At 38.4% G+C, this 25,023-nt stretch overlaps 1 protein-coding gene across 1 annotated transcript in view; it reads right to left on the bottom strand.

The window, feature by feature from the left end:
- The window catches only part of Clvs1 (clavesin 1), a 173,414-nt gene that overhangs the window by 10,726 nt on the left and 137,665 nt on the right, over nucleotides 1–25,023 (bottom strand). The window contains exons 4-5 of the mRNA XM_013009295.1: nucleotides 20,807–20,917; nucleotides 17,215–17,450 (exon numbers count right to left, since the gene is read on the bottom strand). Of these exons, the coding sequence (XP_012864749.1) occupies nucleotides 17,215–17,450; nucleotides 20,807–20,917 (347 nt within the window). The remainder of the gene's footprint in view (nucleotides 1–17,214; nucleotides 17,451–20,806; nucleotides 20,918–25,023) is intronic.

The following is a 25,023-nucleotide window of genomic DNA, read 5'->3' as shown; positions in this document are numbered from 1 at the left end:
CACATGTCAATACATAATGCGTTTCTAATCAAATGTGATAAGCATCCCTATCTGCAACTAGAGTAGCTTACTCACCTTCTTTGTTTCTATATAGGATGATGATTTGGGACAAGATGACATTTTTAGCCCAGAGGTTTTGTGATGGTTACCATTCTGGGTTACAATCACTATTTATTTTTGGAAGTAGTTAGATTTCATTTATCAAAATCCTAACTCATGTTTTAAGCTAATTTGTTTAAATACTCTTAAGTGTGTTTCTACCTCAACATTTGTTTCAGGTGCTATGTACTAAGCAATTTCTAGTGTCATTGCCAGAATGGTTTACTTTACATGAAGTATTTCATTGCAACAAATCTCTTCAGCAACATCTCTGGAGTCTGATCTGCGTTTACCAGGGCACTCCAGATGTACACAAAAACTTCAATCAGCACACTGATCACTATATTCAAAACTAGTTTTATGCTTTTTTGGAGAGAAACCTTTTAATACTTATTATATGTGGATATTTTTAGAATTATCACCTACAGGATACCATATTGAGAATTATTTATAGCTGTTCATTATCATCAACATCAGAAACCACAATTCTGAGGGTTTCGTTTTATGGATCAGAAAATGGAGCCTCATAGTTCACTAATTAGCTCAAGATTCTTACTTGTGAAATTAGACTAGGATCCTAGATCTGACTGATCCCCACCTTTAAATATTATGTATACTGCAAAAGAAATATCTGTAACTTGATTAAAAACAAAAAGCTTATCTATTCATATCAGAAGATTTTACTATTCAAGGAAGCCCTTTTCCCATTGGTTTCAGTGAATCAAACTAATAAGCATCCTCATTAATAAGACACTGAATGAAATCAGAAACTGTCAGTTCTCATTGTAAAAAAAAGTATTCTAATGATCAGATTATAGGATCACATTTTTATGTAATTAAGAGTAAGTGGTTACTTAAAAAGGATGAGGTGGGGTCAAAGGGATGGGGGAGGCAAATGAAGAGAAGCAGAGGGGGAGAATGCAGCCAGAAATTCAATATATATCCTACAAAATTGAGAAGAGTGATGGAAGGGGTCGGTTGGAAAGTGGTGGGTGAGAATGATGTTGAATGGGATAACATTGAGGCAAGATCCATGGTACTTAAAGCTGCTTTGCTAAATGGCAAGGCCTTTGTACAACTACTTTAAGATAGTTTTTAAATGCTGAAAATGAAATAAAATGATAACAAGTAGGGTACTTAATGATACTTCGAGATCCTTCTTTCTAATGTCACAGTATTCATCCCAATTCTGGGAATACTTAGATAGAGATGTAATCAGTCCACACTGAAAGTTGATTAGGCAAAGGGGATAGATTAGATTAACTCAGAGCAGAAGTGAGCTGCAGAAGGCAAATCAGCCCAGAAACTTAGAGATGGGAAGGAAAGAGGAAAGAAAAGGCACAAAAAAGATCAGCTATATTTGAAATTCCTGATGGGATTTAACCAGCAAGGCACTTATTGTGCTTTATAAAACTATGCATTCTAGCCATATGAACACACAACTCAGATTTTCATCCACAAAATGAGTAAATATGATTGTCATATGTGAAAGAAGTGAAAGATAAACAATATAACAAGGTGCTTGGAGCTTTTTGAAGGATAAACTATATAAACTGGAAATGTTTATCACCTTACTAACACTATCATATGATCTTTCTGAGCATGAGTGACTAATGCTCTGCCCATATTTATCCATTGGAAAAATAATTGGGAACAAGACCCAAACTGAGAAACAGATACAGAACAGGTTATCTTTACTACAAAGTTATTCTTAATTTTATGGAACAATTTGCTGAATGTTTTCTTTTTGAAAAATAAAGAGTCCCAGAAGCTGGGCACTGGTGGCTCACACCTGTAACCCTAGCTATACAGGAGGGTGAGATTTAAAGATCATGGATCAAGGCCAGCTCAGGCAGGAAAGTCTGTGAAACTCTTATATCTAATTAACTACTAGAAAACTGAAGTAATACTGTCGCTCAAACTGGTAGAGAGCTTGTCTTGAGCAACAAGAGTTCAGGGACAGGATCAAGGCCTTGAAGTCAAGCCTAACAATCAACAACAACAAAAAAAGCATCACTGTGGATCACTGTAGTACATCTGATGTATGAGAGTATTAGAATTCTTTCATCTTTGCTAGTAAGTATTGTACCTGCATCCTTCATAAGAACCCCAGGTATTTCAGTAAGATCTATAGAAATCTTAGGGGCTTGATGTATTGCTGAACTGGTCAATTGACCTCATATCCATTCAATACTTGATGTCTGTAGCCTCACTCAAGTGTGAACTGTACATTTTGCTGTGAGGTTATTGTTTTGAGATGGTCAGAAGCAACAAAATTTTTGTATTTCTAACATGAACCTATTTCTGGAAAGTTTTTATCTGCTACCAATCATAACTTAAAATAGCAACACAGCAAATGACTGCAGGTGCTGTCAGCACCAGCTTTGAACAGAATCATCTTTCATTTGCCTTAGACCTGAATAAAGAGCTGCCAGTCATTCCCAAGCCTCCCTTATTATTACCCTCCCTCTGACATTGGGTGATGCACACCTCAGTGGAGGTACTGTGAGGGAATTAGAGTGCCATGTTCTGAAGTAGGTAGAGAAATGCAAGAAGCTACTGACAGCAGATGATTTATTCCATCTGCAAGATGGGCTTGAAAGAATGGCTTCAGTTCTTGATTTTAAAAAATGGCATTTCACAGCTCTATTATTTGAGTCAAATAAGAGTGTGTTAATAGGTCTTTGAGATTATCACATCAGCCTGAGTGGCAACTATTTTTCTGAAAAGTTGTATTTTCCCCTCCTGGAATGGGTTTGAGAAACAGAGCAGTGTCATAGGTGGTAGAAGAAGATATTGTTCAGTTCTCTTAAAGACAAAGTAGGAGAGTCGGACCAGCACAACTATGTTTATTGCAGCATTATTTACCATAGCTAAGATATGGAACAAACCCAGATGCACCTAGAAGATGAATGGATCAAGAAAATGTGGTATATGTACAATGGAATTCTATGCCTCCATCAGAAAGAATGAAATTTCCTCATTTGTTAAGAAATGGAAAGACTTGGAAAAAATTATATTAATTGAAGTAAGCCAGGCCCAATGAAACATAGGTCCCATGGTTTCCCTTATTTGCAATAACTAGTATATGTCTGAGACAAGCAGAAAAAATCAGATAAGATTATGTTAAGTGAAATGAACCCCAAGATAAGGACAAGAGGGTTTTTCTTTCTTGCTTGCTATTGCTTCTAACATATTTATAAGGTGCCTCGTGATTTTTTTGTTGCTTTGTATGTCCTTCCCCCATGGTATAACCCCTTTTTTCACTGTATTTGATGTTGGTATAATTTGGGGAGCAGAAGGGAAAAAGTCGTTTAAATAGGGATACAGGTGGACCCATTGCAACAATGAGATGTACAAGATGCTATGTTGAAAAATTAACTTTACAATTTAGGCTGGGGGGCGAGGGAGTGTAATTGTGGAGATGGGCGGGAAGGGATGGTAGGGGAAAAACAAAGGAGGAGACAACAATGCTTGATAAAATATGTACTCATTACCTTGCTTGTGTAACTGTAACCCCTCCTCTGTACAGTATTCTCACAATAAAAAAATCTTTATTTTTTAAAAAAGACATAACTCAAAGAAAAAAAATATAAAGTAGAATTTGGGCAGGTGGGTTGAGAAAAGACATCCAAGACAGCAGCCACTGCAGGAACCACGAGCAAATATCAAGGAGAAAGTGCTTTATAAACTCTTTCTGAATGAACAAAGGCCCAAATGATTAGATTAATGTTTGAATGAATGAATGTTCAAATGGCATGAGAACAGATCTTAAAAGGTAGACAGTATTTTACTTAGAATAAATAGAACTGAATGTAAGCTATTTTACCATTCACTAGCTTGGTGATAAGTCATGTAACCATTCTGTGCTTTAGTCATTTTTATGTTAATTTTCGAACGCTGGATAGTTCTTTTTGAAAAATAACTTTGAACATATCAAGAGAGCATATGAATCTAGCCTGGCTCACGAGAGGCCCACCTGCTGTGATCTTGCCACGCCATGCCACGCATGGCCAGGGCAGCAGCCTAGGACCCCCATAAGAGTGGTTAGAAATGCAGGTTCTTAGGCATTCAAACCTCTGACCTACTGTATCAGAGTCTACATTTTATCCATATGCCCAGTGGTTTGTATACACCTTAGAAATCCCAACCTTATGGGTAAATAGGGGATAGATGAGAAATGGAGAATGAGGGAATGGGTCATTCTGATCATGATGCACAGTACACATAAATACATAGGTTAAGTTGAAACTCCTTCATATAACTATTGAAAACAATATTTTAAAAAAATCCACCCTTTTCTCTACAGTTAAGTCTGCCTGAGTAAGCAGGCATGGGACAGTTAGATGCCTTCTGCTTCTAGGCCTCCCTAAAAGGAAATCTGCTTCCTTCTGCCTGAAGCAGGGCTGGAAGGTACAACTCTGAATCAAATCCCTTGTTCTCTTCACCAGTTTGTTCCTTATTTTAAAGAGCTAAAAGAATTAATTATAATGCCTAACAAGTTTGACAAGAAATGTACCTATTTCTTTGCTTATGTAACTGTAACCTTTATATATCACCTTGACAATTAAAGAAAAGAAAAAAGAAAAAAAACCCACGAGAGTCACAATTGTACCTTGTTAAGTCAACAGTGATTTAGTAGGCCTATAGTTTAGTGCCAGAAATTAGTCTAGGCTGTCTCATGAAGAGAGTTGATGGTGCTGACACAGATAATAAACACAGAAGCAAATGGGAATTCTGGGAAGTGAGGTACTAGGAAACAGATGAAGCAGAAAGATGTGATTAGGTATGGAGAGGGTAGTACTACTTTACTCAGATGAGCCTCCAGCAATGTCTTCAACCTGGGGCAAGCAAGCCATATTTGGGAGTTCCTGTAGTGATGGAAGAAGTGATGTGGGGGGGTGCAGGCATCTGCAGGTGACCATGAGCTTCACATAGTGCTGATGCAGAGGGCCCTGTTCTGTGTCAAGATGCCCCAGGCTGCACTAGGGAAGCTTCCTCACAAACACTGGCTAGAAAGCAGAGCAGGTGTTATCAGCTAATGAACTTTTTCAATAGTAAGAACTGTGATTAGAATACCACTGATAATAATGAAGTCAACTGCAATTATATTCCTTTTGTGACTTATTATTAATTGTATTCCTTGTTTAACCTCTCTGAGGGTAAGCAATGACCTGCATGACCCTGGGTTTGCTGTGAGAATGGAATGTTGGGCTATAGGATGAGGAAAATAATTGCAGAGCACTAGAGAGAATGCACCAACATTGATGCTCTTTCTTGCCCAGCATTATGCATAAGAAGTTCTACTTTGTTCTGGATTTCATTTCTTTGCCAATGAAAGTTTATTATGATAAACAAAAAATACTCACCCTTCCCCCACAACAGACAGGCCGGTGGAAAACAGTTCTGGTGCCTCAAGGGAAATAAGTCAAACTTATACTAGCTACTTGTCTTCTTTACAGTAATTTATGCATGGAGTGAATATAGATTCCTCTGTACCCTTGAAGCCCTGTACTCAGAACACAGGAGACACCATGGGTGCAGAGTGCAGAACAAAAGCAAGGAAAAGGGGGGAATTAGAAACAAAGAACCTGCCCTTCTTGTAAGAGATCTCATCTCTTACTCACCATCCACCCCAAGCTAAGCCTGTCCCTGGGTCTGGATAATTTCATGTTCATTGATATTTATTGGTGCTAGTCCTTGTTCCTTTTTGATATTTCATCTACACTGTGGGTTCCAGTGTAATATCCAGTCACAATAATGCCTCTTCCCTACTTGAAATGCTTCTTGCCAGCCTCCTGCAGCATCTGCAGGCTCCTCAGCTTTATCACAGACCCCTCTCTCCTGTGCTCAAATCTGGAATTCCCTCTGTGTGCTAGGCTTTTCCCTATTCCAGGAATATTCAGATCTTGGATGCTCTTTCCTCACTCAGTTAAATTCTCAATCATCAGGTCTGGTTTACATGGTTATACCCCTGCAGGGAGTTCTTCATCCACCCTACATCCATGAGCTCCTCTCTTCCCATCCTATTATATTCTCCTTCTCCTTCTTCTCCTCTTCTTCCTCTTCTTCCTTTCTATGGTACTAGAGATTGAGCTTAGTGCCTTGAACTTACTAGACCTTTATACTACCCCTTGAGCTTTTAGTTTGTTTTTGAGATTGTAGCTTGCTAAGGTCTAGTGCTACACTCCAATCCTCCAGCCTCTACCTCTTGAGTAGTTTAGATTATAGATATGAAACATCATACTTGGATCTTTTCTTCTGTGGAATAACAATACTACAATTTCACTTGTTTGTTTTCTTATGTATTAAATTTCCTTTGTATATGTTATGTGCACTCCAAAGGCATGGATTTTGTGGTTTAATTTACCTTATGCATCCTGTAACTCACATATTCCTAAGTATATAATAAGATACTTAGTGTATATTTTCTGAAGAAAGAATAAAAAGGCAAAAGGAGTGAAGAAAAAAGAAATGAAAGAAGGGAGGAAGGAAGGAATTATAGGACAGTACATGTACTCAGGAACACTCTTATTCTGTGGACTGATGAAATGGAAAATATCCACCATCAGTAATGAACAAGACCTTAATATGATCTTTACTTCAGTGTTTGATTAAGATTCAAAATGGCCTCTGAGATCATCCATAACTAATTCTCCAATCTTGTCATGTCTTCTACTTTTTGGATTTACATTAACAATCAACATTGTAGCACTTAATCTTTTGAAAAATTTTATGTATTTGTCAAATAGGTCTTTGTTGAAAATCTGCTAAGTGTCAAAACATAGTCTAGATAGAGGACCATTAAGAGAACAGGACCTGTAATCACAGTTCATGAGTTCAAATTAGTAATTGTATATCTAAGCAGCAAGCTATCTGGGACATTAATTTCTCTGAAGGAGATAAAAATGAATGAATGAATGAATGCACCTTATTATTGTGCTGAGAAAATTAAATAACGTGCAAATATTAGCTGTTGAGGATCAAGTTGTAAATAAGTCTGCCCAAGCCCCTGTGTGTCCTTGGGTCTATGGTCTATGAAGAACATAGACTTTAAACATGTCTGTGAACAAAACACCAGTCCTAAGCTCACCCCATGTTTTAAATCATTACAGTGAACTCTGAGAATGCCTAATGGGAACTTGGCCCAGATTTGAGGAAGAGGTGGTCAGAAGTCTCATGTAAAACTTGAAAGACAAGAGAAAATATTGCTTAGGCAAAACAGGAGGAAAGGAAATGGGAGAAAATTCCCTGCAATTGGAAGGGTCAGGGCTAATTCCAGGAACTAACACAGTTCCACAATTCTAAGTTAAAAAGAAATCCCTGAGATCAAAATATGCCTTAACATTGAAAATCTTTTAGATTTAGTGAAATGCAGAATTGAAGTAAAACTCTTATTAGAGAGGCTGGAGAATGGGAAGCAAGAGGCGGGGGCGGTACGCAAGGTTCAATATGCAGGGCAGAATAAGGCATGGTAAGTGTATTCACCTTTATCCTAGAAGCAAGTCATTGGTAGTGAGGGATAACATAGAAAGCTTTTTAAATGTCTCCCTCTGCCTTTTGTAAAGAGAACAACTTGGGGGAAGGAAGACAGACAAACAAACTCTGTGACTAAACTCCAAGCAAGAGATCCTGGTAGTTTGGAATTGTCACTAAGCATGTAGGTAGAAAGAAAATGAACTCAATAATATTTAGTGAATAAAATCAACAAGACCTGATGATTAGTGGATATAAGATGGGGAGGAAAGAAGTTTCTGGAAGAGTTAGATTTTTCACATCTAGTTGGCTGAAGAGCATTCTGGAAGAGGTGCTGACTGGGGTGGGAAGAGGGGATGTTTCTTGGTTTTAGACATGGTTAGTGTGATTCTGGGTAAAGCAATCATGCAGACAATTGGACATGTGACTCTAAGGCAAAGAATATTCTGGAATGGAAATATTAAAACAAAGGAAGGTAAATTCCTTTGGGATGGAGGAGAATTCCTTGGGAGAGCTTGTAGAATCAAAAGAGATGAATGAGTGTTTATGTTTGAGTTGCAAGAAAATCTAGTATTTGAAGTTCACACTGAGCAAGACACCAAGGAGCATTCAAGAAATCATTGAGAGAGAAGGGCAGATTAGTAGATGAAGGTAATAAAGCAGAAAATAAAAGCATCCCATGGCCTCAAAGGCATGAAGCTGAGCTTAGGCTATAGTACTTGGACATGTCTCCCTGGGGCCCCTTTTGAAAAGTACAGAGCAAAATGAGAGGCCTAGCTGGTGCTGATCACTGTGACAGGGGCCCCAAGAGTCACATTCTATGTGGGATTGCAAAGGAATTTCCAGTGGAATGCTCATTGTTTATGGCCTTGATATAAAAACTGAGCATTTTGACATTTTACACTCAAATATCTACCACCAAGTCTGTACAATCTAGTTAAAACTAAAAAAAGAACTTGAGCACTGTATTCAAGCATCACACTGTTGTTATTTTTCAGGGCCAAGGTGGGTGTTGATGAGGCTGGGAATTGAACTCAGGCCTTAAGCTTGTTAGGCAAAGTGTTCTACCACTCGAGCTACACTTTTTTCAAAAAAATTATTTTTGACATAGAGTCTTGCTATCTTTCTCTAAGCTAGTGTTAAATGCTCCACCCTCTCTCTCCCAATTGCTGGGATTACAGATGTATACTACCACACCTGCTTGCCTATGTATGACATCGCTCAGATTATATTTAACGTATATTACATCACATATTTGTTTTTGTCCATGCAATCATGAAATGTTCTGAGAGAGGTTCTTTGCTGGCGGGATGTTGAAGACAGACACAGCTTACATGGACTGTTGTAAAGTGTTTACCAATTGCAACGAGTCACAAGAGATAGGCCATAGCTTTCTCATCTAGGCTTTATCTCTCATTCCAAGTAATCATATCTGAGCATGGCACTTAGCAAACAGGAATTTCTTTTTTCAGAGCATGCATCATTAGTAAGCACATTTTGTGCTGGGAATTCTACTCAAGTAGTTCAACCACATCTGTTCATTTCCCCTCAACTCAACCGCAATAGCTTAAAAATCTTCATCTTATATATTTTTTTCATGTTATTCTTTAAAAGAGAGAACATGCCATTGTACACAGGTTTAATAGCTCCATTCATTTTCTTAAGGACTGAGTTAATCATATAGATTTTCTCACACTTCATTGTCCCATGGCTATATAGGGTACGCTTATACGGGATGGCCCTCTTCCCTTCTGCTGCAGAAAGACAAACTGTAAAAGCTGAATGCCCATGGCAGTCAGAGGCACAAGTAATCATGAGGCCATGTGGCTATATTTCAGGTTTTTTAAAAACTGTAAACAAATTTTCTCATCCTGTATGCAGCACATTATAGTACCCAATTAACTGGCATAAACCATCAGGCATTTATGGTTTCCTTAGTAACCTTTCTTAAGTAGTGACATGATATTAGCTACCAGAGTAGCAATGACATCTTAGAGCTTAAAAGTTCAATCTTATTTCAGCTGGACACCAGACAGTGAACAACTTAGAACACAGCTGAGATTGTGCTCTACTCATTAGGACATGATAGATTATATAAGCAAGAATGAAGCTGTCCTCAAAATACAGTAAGCCCCTGGCACCCAGATTAATGTGTATTCTTTGTGAACATTTTATAGGGAAGCATCTTGAAAAATGGAGACTGTCTGAAGTAGAACAGTGCAAAGAAACCTGCTCAAGCAAGTGAGAGACTGAAGTAAAATACATCTTTTCTCTCTGCAAGCCCTGGTTGAAAATATGTGTCACTCCTGTACAATGGGAACATACAGTTATTTTTGTTTTTGTTTTGTTTTTACTTTTTATGCTTTTACTTTTATTATAGAGATAATGTACAGTTACACAATTCAGGTAACGTGTACATTTCATTTTGAACAGTGTCATATCCCCTCATTCTCTCCAAGATTTTTTCCTCCTGTCTTCCTTCCCCCCAAGTTATATAGTTCATTTCAAACATAGTATCTAATGGGTTTCACTGCTGAATTAGTTCGCCCTTTGTTCCACCATTTCTCTGCTTCCCCTTCTCCTCCAATCAGATAAAATTATACAAGATAGGAAATACAGTTTTTAATCTAGACCTTGCTCCTATTGTCCAAGACTTTTTGAATAATACTCCAGATTATTCCCGGATTGTTCCCTGCTTTTCTGGGTGATCATGCACCTTCTTTCTGATCATGGTGACAGGCCCAGAGAAGAGAGAAAGAGCACAAAGTCTAGATTTTCAGAGTTCTTTTTTTTGCCAAGAAATACCAAGAAAGATGCTCTTTATTTTCTGGAACTTATTAACTGCATTGTCAAGAGCTGCCCTTGGGGCTGGACAAAGATGAGAAGAATCCAATGAAATAGATCAACTTGGGATCTTTAACATGCAGAGAGATGTCAATCATAGCTTTCTCTTGTGAGTGCCATGTATAGTCCAAGCTTTTTATTGCTGTACCATCAGCCTGTATTTTGACGGCTCCAACTCTAGGGGGTGGCTCAAGATCCTTACTCTGAGTCTGCATGCAGGAGTATTATTAATAATCATAAGACATTACATATATGTACTTTTGTATATAAATATATATGCAGATATGCTTTGAACATCTGCCCCAAAGTAGCTAATCATTCATCAGTAATTACTCTGTCTTTGTGTACATACATTTGTTTTGTAAATAATATTTGTAGCCAGCTTAATTACTTTATCAGTAATAAAGACTAAAACCAGAAAATAATTAGTAAATGTTGTCTAATAATTAAGAGATGTCATAAAATCCACAAACTGATTTAAAAAGCATGCATTTACTTCCTTAGTAAGAAATTTCACCCTTGTTCTTGTAACTTAGTCTTTAACAAGAGTTTGTTCTCAGCCATGGTCCAGGCCCTCCTCTTCCTAGCTGCAAAAGCTCTTTATGTCTGGGCATCTTCCTCCCCATGAATAGTTGGGGCAGTAAGCTGCCTGGGAATTGTCCAATTTTGCTGGGTGGTAGAGCAAATCTAGTTTTTGTGGTCAGCATTGGTATAGCATCACTGCAGCCAATTTAATTTGAGATATCTTATGAGTAAGACAACAAATGTTCCTTCTTGTTTGAGGAGCTTACTTTGAATGGCAGAGAGGATGAAGGAGGTTGAGTACTGTTGAAACAGATCATTTAAAACTAAATGATCAAGAGTTCTTGTTGTGGATACTTCAGGGGCGATAGGGAGACAGGAAGTGCGAAAGATGAAGTGAATGACTGGAGTACACTGTAAACAAGTATAGAGATGTAACAATGAACTCTACTCCTATATAACTCATGTAAGCTAATTTTTAAAAGTTCTTTTTTTGGGGGAGGAGGGGGTCCGGTCGTGGGCCTGAACTCTGGGCCTGGGCACTGTCCCTCAGCTCTTCAGCTCAAGGCTAGTGTTCTACCACTTGATCCACAGTGCTACTTATGTGGTGCTGAGGAATCGAACCCAGGGCCTCATGCATTCAAGACAAGTGCTCTACCACTGAGCCACCTTCCCAGCCCCATAATTTTTTAAAGTTCTATTGAGAATTTTTCCTCTTATTTGCAACAACATAATCATAATGCAAAACCTCTTTATTGTTATTTGTTGGACAATTTTTAGCAAAATTGGCTGCATAATCTTCATACACACAAGTAGTAAATTAGATAGGAGGAAATGAGATGTTCCATAAATGTGTTTTATGAGCAGCCAATGCCTTAAGAGCAAAGAAATAGCTCCTAAGAAATAAAATAAAAAGGGAAATGAGAAGTTAAAAATGCCAGACTCAAGCCGGGCTCGGTTGGCTCACACCCATAATCCTAGCTACTCAGGAGGCTGAGATCTGAGGATCAAGGTTCAAAGCCAGCCCCTGCAGGAAAGTCTGTGAGACTCTCAGTCCAATAAACCACTAGAAAACCGGAAGTGGTGCTGTGGCTCAAGTAGTAGAGCGCTAGCCTTGAGCTGAAGCGCTCAGGGACAGTGCCCAAAACCAGAGCTCAAGCCCCACGACCGACAAAAAAGAAAAAAAGCCAGACTCTAGGTCATTTAATATTAAAGCAAAGAATGCCTCACCTCTGAAGATCATCACTGGATTAAAAACAAGAATGATACAAAAAATATTCTAGTCAGAAAAACTCTTACCTAAACTACTAATTTTTTAAATAAGTAAGCCTTGGGCTGGGAAGGTGGCTCAGTGGTAGAGCGCTTGCCTTACATGCCTGGTTCAATTCCTCAGCACCACATAATCAAAAAGAAAAAAGCCGGAAGTGGTGCTGTGGCTCAAGTGGTAGAGCACTAGCCTTGAGCTGAAGAGCTGAGGGACAGTGCCCTGGCCCAGAGTTCAGGCCCCACGACCAGACCACCCCCTCAAAAAAAAAAAAACATGAAAAAAATAAGTAAGCCTTGAGCCACACTTACTGGAGGAAGAAGCTCAGAGTTTGTTAGAACTATTTATTCACTAGAAAGAATTTCAGGCATCTTAGATTTAACCCTGCACAGATACTAAAAAGCACTGTTCAAAAGAACCTCTTGGAACTCAGTGTCCATATGTGTTGAGAAGCCATATTAGATCTCAAGGATAGTCTATTAAAGCCCATTTTACTCCAAAAAAGACTTGAAGTCTGTGGTAGAATGATAGGAAGTATGTACCAAATTCTCTTCCAAGGGCATCTGGCTCAGAACAATGGACACTTCTAGCATGGCCATGCAGCAGGAACACATTGTCCCCAGCTGCCTTCTGTCTCTGGATGGTACAAATGGGAGCACTTGACAATATGTGCTGGAGAAAAGAACTGTCAAGTAGGAAACTAAGAGAGACAACCCTAAAAGATTTCCAAATTTTGTTTTCAATGTTCCCTAGCCTCTATGAGTTCTGAGACATCCAAAGCCATTATGAATGGTGGTTGTTCTCTTCTTTGATCAGTGAGGTACCTGACAGTAGACATAGCGGAGGTGGTTCTTGCTTGCAGATATCAACACCCTTCCTGTTCTTGCCTGAAAATCCCAGACAAGGGTTCAAGGATGCTGTCACAAAAGGCAGCAGGAATGAGAAGGCCATGTTGGTTGCTTTGTTGGAGCAACTGAGGCATGTATGTAATTGCTATGTTCTCTCTCTTGCTTGCCTTGGATTTCTTACTCACAAAAAAAGAAAGGAATGAACTTGTGCTCCAGACCCTGGGTATCCATTGAGTCCTCCATGGCATCTTCCTAGCTGACATCAGTGATGCTTCTACAGGATGCCAAGGCAGGTTTTTCTCCTTCATACTGTCTCTTTTGTCCTGGCCCAACTACAATCATTTATTGGCATGGCTTCTCTCTTTGACTAGGATGTGAGAGAGTGTAAGTAGAACCCACCAGACCCATGCTAAAGACTGAGGAAATGAGTGCTTTCCTTGTATTTGGTACTCCTGAATAAATGCATCAAGGATGAGTTTTGGAGAGACTTGTTTTGATTTGACATTAACATGTGCACAGATTTCGCATGCACAGATAGGTTTCTGGTACATTTCTACTACATGTTGAGCACTGAGTTGGATTCCTACCAAGGGATAAGGTGAAAGCGGCACAATGGGTTTTTTTTCCTCCAGAACTCACAATCTACTAGTAGAAACTACTAACTTCTATGAACCTCAGGTTCACAGGAATTTGAAATCAGGAGATTTCTAGTTGTTCAAAAGAGATGTACTGCTGTGACTAGTGATCTGGAGGGAAAGTGGCAACTTCCTATGTTATGCTACTTGACTTTGGAGTTTCAAGCATGTGATGATACGATGGTATTATTCAAGGGTTTCTAGAAATTCATAGAGACAAGACTCATGAAGTATCCCAATTCCCACTATAGAGGACATGGGAGAAAGGACAGAGGCATGAGGAAGAGCAGTGAGAATAGGTCTTATACAGGACCTGAACAGAGAGCCCGGAGTAGGCTTGACCAGCTCCTGGAGTAGGCTTGACCAGCTCTGAATTTCAGAACAGTCATTTACCTGCTGCTGCTGTGGGATCATACCCACTGGCCAGTCAATTTCTCTGAGTCCAGTTTCCTTATTAGTGAAATGAAGATAGCAATAGCATCTTTATCATACAACTACAGTGAAGATTAAAGTGCAGATAAAAGACTCAGAACACTGAGTTGCTTTATTTTGTCTACTTGGTTAAGACTAAGTTAGGACAAGAAATGGACAATCTCACCTGAGCCAGTCAGTAAGGCAAGGTCAGTTCTTCTTTGGAAAGACAAAAACCAACTTCTCAAACATCATGAACATGCTTTCCAGAGATCACTGACTGCTACCCTGAGGATTCAATGACCCTTCCTATCCCAACAAAAGCCTTCTCTCCATTAGACATTAGAGAATCATGTTCACAGCTAGACAGATGTATGGAAGCCTTTATCCTAGGTACAAACATCCAGTTACCTCAAGGACACTTTGATAGACACTCATCCTTCTCCACAGCCAAACCTTCTGGAATGGAGCAAATTCTCCACTGCTTTGTGTCAACTATGGCCCTTACCTTCCTATTTGATATTCCAAAGACTTTTAGTCTCTAGCCCCTACTAACCCTGTAAATCTCATTTTCATTTTTTAAATATGAAAGATAAAAATCTTTCTTTTTTCTTTTTAATTTAATTTTATTATCAAGGTGATGTACAGAGGGGTAACAATTACATACATAAGGTAGTAGGTACATTTCTTGTGTAATTCTTATAAAATGCATATTTAGTTATACTTTTTTCTTGACTAGTCTCACTACCTCATAAGAAAACCAAAGTGACCATGGTATGTCTTAATATCAAGATTAAATTACAAGTAATGTCTTAATATCAAGATTAAATTAAAAGTAAAACCTAATAATAATGAACATTTCTCAAGGGCCTTGGAGAGAGAGATTCTCACACATTTCTGATAAAACTCAGTGTCCACTATCTAACAGTATCACTCAGTCTCATGCATTTAGGCACTGTGGATTAAAATTTAAAATGTACATACCCTGTCTCTCAGCAAGTGCAGGGCCCCCAAGTCCACCCAAAGGAACCAGCCTAGAGGAAAGACTGCCTGTGGATATTTATCAAGCCTTGTTTGAAATAGAGAAAAAGCTTGAAACAACCTAAAAGTTCACCAATGAGGAAATGACTACACTAGTACATCCATATTCTGGAGTCATCAAAAAACACAAGCCATGCGCAGTTGTGCTGACATTGAAAGATGTCACATCACAGTCTGATGGACTGAATTATGTCTTCATCCCCTGTGAAATTCATATGTCCTTGAGAGTGGGTATATTTGGAGATAAAGTCTTTATAGAGGTAATTAAGGTAAAATGGGATCAATAGAATGGGCTCCATTCCAATACGATTGATGTATTTAAAAGAAATCAGCACAGACACACATAAGAAAAACCAAGGGAAGACAGAAGGGAAAGATGGCTATCCACAAGCTAAGAAGAGATGCTTCAAAGAAACCAATACCACCAAACCCTTGATCTTAATGCTAGTAGCTTCCAGAACTACAAGGACATTTATGTCTGTTGGTTACATCAGCTAATATATGGTAGTTTATATAGTAATCTTAGCCAACAAATCCACACTCTTAGATGTTTTCTAGTAGTGAGCACAGATGCATGTGATGCATGGAAAAGAGAATATAAGAGCCCACTTTAGGCTGATGACAATGGTCACCTATGGGGAAAATTGGGATTAGGATTAGAGATAGTGACGAAAGGGGTTTTTAGCCTTAGAAATAAGGTATATATATATATATGTATATATATATATATATATATTTTTTTTTTTTTTTTGTCAGTCATGGGGCCTGAACTCTAGTCCTGGGCACTGTCCCTCAGCTCTTCAATTCAAGGCTAGCACTCTACCACTTGAGCCACAGTGCCACTTCTGGCTTTTTTCTTCTTCTGCTTATGTGGTGCTAAAGAATCGAAGCCAGGGCCTCATGCATGAAGGCAAGCACTCTACCATTGGACCACCTTCCCAGCCCCAGGTTTTAGATTTTTTTAAAACAGTTCTCACACTATCTGCATGCCAATTTTTTTTTAAATGCCTGATTTGGGATAGGGGAGTGGCTCAGTGTTAGAATATGTTTCTAGCATGCATAAGGCCCTGTTCCACTCCCAACACTGCAACTAATAGTAATCATAATTGTAATAGTAATAGTAACAACAACAGCATTCTTCTTCCATGACACTTTCTTAAAAACAGTAGCACTTGGATCCAACGCTCTCTGATGCTCTACTGCCAATCTATGTATGCCCTGCCCCCATTTTTTTTAATGTCACTACTAGAGCTTCATCTCAGATCCTGGGCACTCAAGACCTTAGCTTTTGTGATCAAAGCTTGTACTCTACACTTGGGCCACAACTTCATTTCTAGCATTTCTAGTATTTTGGTGGTTAATTGGAGTTACATGCTTTCCTACCCAGCCTGGCTTTGAACCTTGATCCTCAAATCTCAGCCTCCTCAGTAACTAGGAGTGTGCCAGCAGTGCCTGGACCTTCCCCCATTCTTGCAAACTTGTTGATCGCATCATACCATCTCATCACTGTAAGGCCTCTATGTCTTTCTGTATGTCCCCTCTGTTTAGTATAGTGATGCCCTTTCTTTCACCAGGTTGCTGATATTCCTCAGTCAGAGTCTAGCTTGAATGCAAATAATTTTATCAAGATGTTCCCCAAAAGTCTCACTTGACAGATTTTCCAGAGGCATGACTCTATGTTCTTTCCAAGTCTTATTCATATTGATGCTCTTGGTGCCTAATCAGTGCTGCAGCCAAGCAAATGCTCTTTTGGTTCCAAAGGATTGAGTGACAGGCACATTCTCTAGCAGGTTGCCTTGCCAACTAGTATATCTCTGAGGCCTATTATGTGGTTTATAGCCAGGGCTGTGACTAAGGTTGTTAGCCTTTAACAATTAACATGGGGACAACTATGTTTCTTTACCAGCCAAACCTCATTTACTGTAAATTCTAATGAAATCAGCTGATAATTGCAATTAATTTTATTCAATTCTGTGCTCACAAAGTCTTTAACTACTTAATCCACCATAGATCTACATAAAAAAAAACCTTGAAGTGACCTCTGTGCGCAAGGAACTGGTGATTGGGGTCTTACCTCTTCATGGGCTTGGGTGAGCATTCTCTCTCCAGGTTGGAGGATGTGTGTTTCACATGCATGGCATTGTAGGAAGTATGAGTATAGTCATTTTCATCACTGTAGTCAGGACCGAGTAATGTCCTGGCCCAAGTTCCCATGTCATAAGGAGGAAGTGTTCCTCCAAATTCAGAGGGCAAAAATTCAGGGTGTATTAGTTGGTGAAGGCTGTTTAAATTGTTTCCATGCAGGAAAATCTGGAAAGAAAGAGAAAAAAATTAAGCAAGAAAAAAATCAACTCTGAAACACAACCCAGTATTTAATCTGATACACAATTAAGCAATGACAAATTGGATGTGTTACTGGTGATCATGTTGTTTAAAGAGGCATTCATCCTGAGCCTGAAACTTAGCTGTTATAAAATGGTAATTTATTTCTTGGCAAAGGGATGGAATTAATAGTTGTTAAAGTTTCTGAACAGATTGGATATTATTTGGCCATAGCCCAAGGTTATACATCTAGCCATCCTTTAATCATACCTACTGATAGCCGGGGCAGTGGGGCAGACCATGTTAAACCCCACCATGCTTCACATTGTTGCTCGGACTTGCTCTTTCTCACAATTGAATGCTTCCCATCCTTTCCAGCCTAAATCAATTTACAACCTCTTCCTACTAAGTTGGTCTCAGGAATACTGCTCATGCTGCTTCTCCTCACTCGCCTCCCAATGATCTCCTCAATTTCTGCTGACCTCTCTTTCTTTTCTCTCCAAGGTGTTCATTTATGCCTTGCATCTCTATGGGAGAGAACACTTGGGGAAAGAAGTGGGGTTATCTGACTCCTTTAACATGTTCTGTGGCTCCTAGGATGCTATGGGTGCAAGTAGAAGTGAATCAATTCTTACTCGGCAGAACTGAAAATGGTTATTCTGAGAATGTGCTATAGGAGGCTGTAACGATTTTTGTCTACATAGGGCTATTACCCAAATAAGTTTGTATCTTTTGAGCATACAATGATAATGGTAGAAACTGGTCAAACAGGAAAAAAGAAACAACCTGGAGTTGTAATTATTGCCAAACAAATCCACAAAATGCATGATGCATAAAACATTAACTACGATTTTGGAATTTATCTCAAAAGTTGATTTAAACTGTGTATATGTGTATATGGAGATGTCAGTACCCACACTTCGTCATGCTGCAGGTTTGAAATAGTTACATATAACACATGACTTACCCAGTTAATTAAATATAACAAACAAGTTGCTTCCAAGATCATCAATTAAATACATGGGAATGTACATAACCATAATAAACTATGATGAAATTTAAATCAGTAATTTTAAAAAATGCTTGAATATAGAATAACTTACTGTAATAAATACTCACTGCCTTATTATCTTGTGCCCATTGACTTATAATTCAATGACATCATGTAAAGACATTGGGGAAAAAAGCCAAGTGCTGAATTCTTTTTGAATACTATTACACTTAAAATACACTTAAAAATAATGTATTCTGACATTGCAGTTGGGTACAAGTGAATTTTAATGAGAATTATTTCCTTTGAAGAAATTCAATTATTCTGGCTTTTGCAAAATTCCTTAGAAGGTGCTAAAGTATTTGAAGCATATTTAAATTAAATACTTCACCAGATGTTTAGTGTATATATTTGTGCAGTATACTTAACATGCTTGGTCCTTAAAGGACAGATGTGCTGTTGAACATGTCCCTTCCTTCTAGATACCTGTGGAATGGAGGCAGAAGCTGGACTCTGTACTTGTGCAGTACTTGGGCCCAGAGACACAGAAATTCCCTTCTCTGGCACAGAAGCAAGTGTCCACTGTAGGAGAAATTGCTACTGCCCCATCTAGGATAAAAGATAAATGGAGTAGGAATCCTCTAGCCACACTTCAGTCAGTGTGGGACACCTCTGTCTTTAGTGCTATCTTAACCTCCAGATGACAAAATGTCTCAGAATGCCTCTGCCTGCTGAAGTTGGTGAGTTCTGGTTTCCAGGTCTACACTTGTCTATCCTTTTTACATTCTATTTCAAGGCTCCCTAAGGACCTAGAAGCATACTGCATGGTCTGTCTCACAGAAGCAGAAAGTGGAAGGATGGTTCCAGGACCTAGAGGAGAGGGGAGGGAGAAGATGATGGTGAAGGGGTACAAAAATTCAGTTAAGTAAGATGAAAAGTTCTAGATCTAATGTAAAATATAGTCAAAGTGGCCAACAATACTACTTCGTATACTTCATATTTGTTAGTGGAGTTCACTGGATGTGTTCTTACACCAAAGACAATTGAAGATGAAGAAATAAACTGAGGAAAAATTCTTAACTATGTAAAGTGATAAATGGATGACTTGATTGTAATAATTTTGCCATGTGTATATACATATGTACTACGTGTATAATATATAAAAGATTATTTATAATATATGAACTATAAATTTATTGTATCTTATATATTATTATATAGTAATATATGTTATTATCCATATTATATATAATATATAACTATCATTATATCTTGATTAATAATATAATCATATACATAATATATAAATATTATCATATTGCATGTTATATAATAATATATATTACCACCACATTTTTTTTGTCAATTGTGAGGCCTGAACTCTGGGCCCGGGCACTGTCCTGGAGCTCTTCAGCTCAAGGTTAGCACGCTACAACTTGATCCACAGCTCCACTTCTGGCTTTTTTTTTTCTGTTTATGTGGTCCTGAGGAATTGAATCCAGGGCCTCATGCATGCAAGGCAAGCACTCTACCACTGAGCCACCTTCCCAGTCTCTACTACCACATTTTATATCATAAATATAGACAAATTTTATTCATCAAGCATACCACAGTAAAGCTAGGGAGGAAAATTTAACCCCCAACTAGAAGGTATAAAGAAATAAAAGTGACCAAGTCTGCTACATGAATGGTATCATGCTATTTGCTTTCACACACCATCTCCTTAAAGTTGTCCCAGCAACTTTGTGATGATGTTAGTTTGTCCTTTTATAAATGAGGAAACTGAGATTTAGAGTAGTTCAAGAACACCAGCTAACCAGCTAACCAGCATGCCATGCAAGAGCAGCTCCAACTAAAAAGGTTGGTTTCTCAAATTCCCTGATGCAATTAAGTTTTAAAGCCTTCCTTCTAAGGCCATTGTTATTTCAGTGCAGAATAAAGTGAATGCATGGAGCTGGTGATGGCGCTGGCAGTTATCTCCCAACGCTCTCAAGGAGTAACAAAAATCATGAGCATACATTTACATGACAAAACACTAGCTCTGAAAACATTCCATGAACAGGAAGTAGCTTGACACAGTATTTCCCACAAGTATTTACAGCAAAATGGACATCCAGTATTTGATGATTTCAAAGTTTCCTTTGATGTGTCACTGGCACTCTGTAGGCTAAATCTACTAAATTATTGATTAAACAGAGTATTTGCAAACTCTGGCTGAGACTCAAATGTACAACCAATGAGACTCAAATGTACAACTTTTCACTGGCTTCAAAACCAAAGGTAATGAGAGAAAGAGAAGGGGAGGGGGAACGGAGAGAATTTGGAATTCACATGACACATTTGTTTTCCTTACCCGTTTCCTGGTCTTGTCTTTAAGGAATGGCTTGATGAGTGTGTATAGGGCATGAATGTACCAAGGCTGGTTGACAAAGTGGACTCCTCCAAAGCGGGCAGGAAAGCTGTCCTAGGAAGGAAAGAGAAATGCACATTGATTAATAAGTGTGCCAGGTTAGCCAGGACCACAGCACAAAACCTTCTCGAGAGTTGACAATTCTTCAGCTTCCAGGTAGATAAAGGACCTAAACACAGGGAGCACCCTAGCTTTGTCTGTTATGTCTTCCTCATTCCTCCTCTCATTCTGGCTCCACAATTCGAAAATTGTGCCTAAGTAACTGTCCTGTCTTTTCCAAATGTCAGTAACAGCATCACCTATATGACACAGACATTTGTGTGGCCTGGATGATGATATTTGGATAACCAAGGTTCCAGGTTCCAGGTTCTGATCACAGGTTTCCCTCTACACTCAGTCTCTGCTCTCTACCCCTGCCTGATAGTATTATTACTATCACTATGACGCTGGCTGTGAAAAGAGGGGCTAAAAAAGGATTTGAAAGGATCTTACGAGATGAAGTGTTCCAAATTTACTAACAATTTAACAATTAACAAGGCTGATATTACAGTCTTCACACATTGTGAAACTATCTCCTTGCTCTAACTGGGAAGCTCGCAGTCAGCCCCAGTGACAAGGTATTTTTGATGAAACAGCTACTAATGCACCTAATTGAGCCACCTGAGCATCATTTTCATCAGACCCACACATTTTGTGAATGTTAGAAAATAAGAGCATTTTTAAAAAAATGGTTCTGATTTTGGAATACAGATCAAGGCATGGGCTTATAATCTAGAAGTAAGGAACTTGCTCTGGGTACTAATTTGATCCACAAGGGATCTTGGACATGACATCTATACTTGTCCCACAAGACCAGATCCTGAGATCCAGAGGAATGTTTTTAGCTGATAGTTTATCTTGGCTAATTGAATTTAAAAAGAAAGATCATGGATGGACCTGGGAAAAATTACATTAAGTAAAGTAAGTCACTCAGAAAGACAAACAGCATATGTTTTCACTCATATGTAGACATTATATCTAAAATCTAAATATTTTGAAAACATATACACGGTCATATAAACACAATCAAACTGATCAAAGTATGGCATACTCAGGGATAAATTTCAATAATGTAACTCCTTTGAACAATGAACTGACAGTATAACAAAATGAAGACCAGGAAGCTAAAACATGTGTTATCAGGAGGGGAGAGAACACAAGGAAGACAAATAGAGAAAAGGTGGATGAATGCAGTCATAAAACTCAATGTACATATGTTAAAATGGAACCAGGTAGCATAAGGGAACAGGTAAGGCTGGAATGGATGTTGGGGGAGAATGACAGGAGTGACTGATCAATATGTATTGTAGTCATAAATTGATATGAATTGAAATCGTTTTGTACAACTACTTGAGGATAATACTAAAATAAAACAAAATAAAATTTAGAAAGTGCTATTTGAATGTCCAAGTTTGCTGTCCATTTTCTTGTAACAGACATCCTTGTAGAGTGTTAGGCAAGTAAGATGAAAGGAGGGAACCGAGAGTTCAGGCAGCAAGCTGATCCTGTGGGTGTTTGAAATGCTTTACCTTGGTCTTTTTTAGTAACAAGGAAAGAAGGTTATTAACTTTTTTTCAGAAGTCTGAGTCTTCAAGGTCCCTGGAGCTCTTCCATATAATGTAGTTTCCAATGCAACTACACTTAAGAGTTGACATTTGAAATTTTTAAATACAACTTTTGCCTCTATTAAGACAATTTACCAAGCAGAAAGTAATTAACTATTCTAAGGCTAGATAATTTCAGTTTAAAAAAAATCCCTGTTTTTATAGAGTATTATGTTCTTTTTTTAATCTTATTTTTAAAAAGCTTAATGGATACAGGTAGAACGATCATTTGTATATTTGTCAAGTCATCTCTTACTATCTAAAATCTGATTTCAGAAGTATAAAAATTTTAATATTATTACCCTTTTTTTTTTTTGTCGGTCGTGAGGCTTGAACTCTGGGCCTGGGCACTGTCCCTCAGCTCTTCAGCTCAAGGTGAGCGCTCTACCACTTGAGCTACAGCGCCACTTCTGGTTTTCTGGTGGTTTATTGGAGATAGGAGTCTCACAGTCTTTCCTGCCTGGGCTGGCTTTGAACCGCGATCCTCAGATCTCAGCCTCCTGAGTAGCTAGGATTACGGGCGTGAGCCACCAGCGCCCGGCTTATTATTACCCTTTTATGTGGAGTTCAGAAGCTACAAGTTCTTCGGTTCCTTACAAAGAAAATTGAGAGCATTCTCAAAAGTTTTTCCTTTATATTAACTACTATACAACTAGTGTCATATTTTTTACTCCTTTAATCTTTTATTGAGAAATATAATTCATTATAATTCCACATAGTAAATGTGCATTCTGAAATGGAAGGAGAACAGGAATAAAGCATTTATTTATAAAACCAAGGCTTACTGCCTTTTAAAAACAGGACCAATAATATGATTCTTATTTCTACTGATAGCCTGTTGTGCTCTGCAATTTTAGGTAAGTAAAGTGGATGGAAAAAGTCTGAATAATACTCAAGAGATGGTAGGCAAAATCATGAAGACACTTTTAACCTCTAAGAAATTCCCAGAGATATGTAATTTTAGTCTATGAGACCTCAGTCATCAAAGATAGCAAAAATCGCTTGCTATTTGTGTCAGAGGAGGTTGAAAGGAAACACAAGAGGGCTTCTAACCCATGAGGGTGCCAGGAAAAAGCACTAGCTTCTATTGTCTTCATTCAAGCCAGCTAGTCTCCATGTGCAAATAAATACAGATAAACACAGCCATTAGAGTCTAGGATCATTTTTCTTCAGATCCCTTCTACAAAATTCTAATGTAAAGTCCTTTTGTCTAATAAAACAATTTTGTTAAAGCCTAGCTCTGTTATATAATGCAGGCCTGTGCACATGCATGTGTGTGTGTGCACACATGCGTGCTATGCTATGCAGGAAGGAAGACAAGGCAACACAGCCTTCTAGTCAACATCCATCATAGTTGATCTCCTCTGCTGACTACATTAAAATTTCGATAAAGAAGAAGGTGTCAGCCCCATGAGAATCTCCTAGGAAACCATACTATCATATTCCTAGAGGCACATTGCTCAGAGATAGGAGCAGACGTCTCTCTAGCTGGTAGACTTTGATTCAATGGCATGCCACACATTGCTTTTTAAAGTTTGTGGTGACTACACTATAGCTTAACATAAAAAATATACTCTAAGTGCATGAAAATTGTATTATTCTTTACATTTTTATGGCAAGGGGAAATACTGAGGCTTGAACTCAAGGCACTGTGTTCTTCTTGGATTTTTCACTCAAGGCTGGCTTTCTACCACTTGAGCCACACCTCACTTTCAGATTTTTGCTGACTAATTGGATATAACAGTCTAATGGACTTTTCTTCCCAAGCTGGCTTTGAACTACTATCCTTGGATCTCATCCTCTTGAATAGCTAGGATACCAGATATGAGCTACTGGTGCCTGGCTTAATTCTGTATATTTTATGCATTTGTTGATGCAAATATGGCTTCATTCTGAAGCATAAACACAATAAAACCATAGATGTATCCATATCATCAGTTCACTTTAACTTAATGTTATTGTTTATTCATATTTAAGAAAAGTCCAGGGCTGGGAAGGTGGCTCAGTGGTAGAGTGCTTGCCTCACATGCATGAGGCCCTGGGTTCAATTCTTCAGTACCACATAAGCAGAAAAAGCCAAAAGTAGCACTGTGGTAGAGCACTAGACTTGAGCTGAAGAGCTCAGGGACAGTGCCCAGGCCCAGAGCTCAGGCCTCATGACCAAAAAAAAAAAAAAGAAAAAAGAAAAGTCTAAAGCAGATAAAAAACTATTATTTGAAAAATTAGAAGACAAGACAGAAAGAAAAAAAGCAAAGCAAATACAACTTCTTTGCTAAAGACAAGCTTATAATATTTTCTCTCATTCAGCGTAGGTTATAAACAAACAATCCTTGCTTTCTTACTCTTTAAAATTACAAAGATTGGGCTGGGAATATGGCTTAATGGTAACATGCTAGCTTAGCATGCATGAAGTCCTGGGTTCAATTTCTCAGTACCACTTAAACAGAAAAAGCCAGGAATGGCACTGGGGCTCAAGTGGTACAGTGCTATCCTAGAGAAAATAAAAAGCTCAGGAGC

The sequence above is a fragment of the Dipodomys ordii genome, unplaced genomic scaffold (genome assembly GCF_000151885.1).
Source record: "Dipodomys ordii isolate 6190 unplaced genomic scaffold, Dord_2.0 Scaffold9, whole genome shotgun sequence".
NCBI classification, from domain to species: Eukaryota; Metazoa; Chordata; class Mammalia; order Rodentia; family Heteromyidae; genus Dipodomys; species Dipodomys ordii.
Note: the sequence above shows the minus strand (reverse complement) of the source record. Positions and strands in the feature narration are given on the sequence as shown.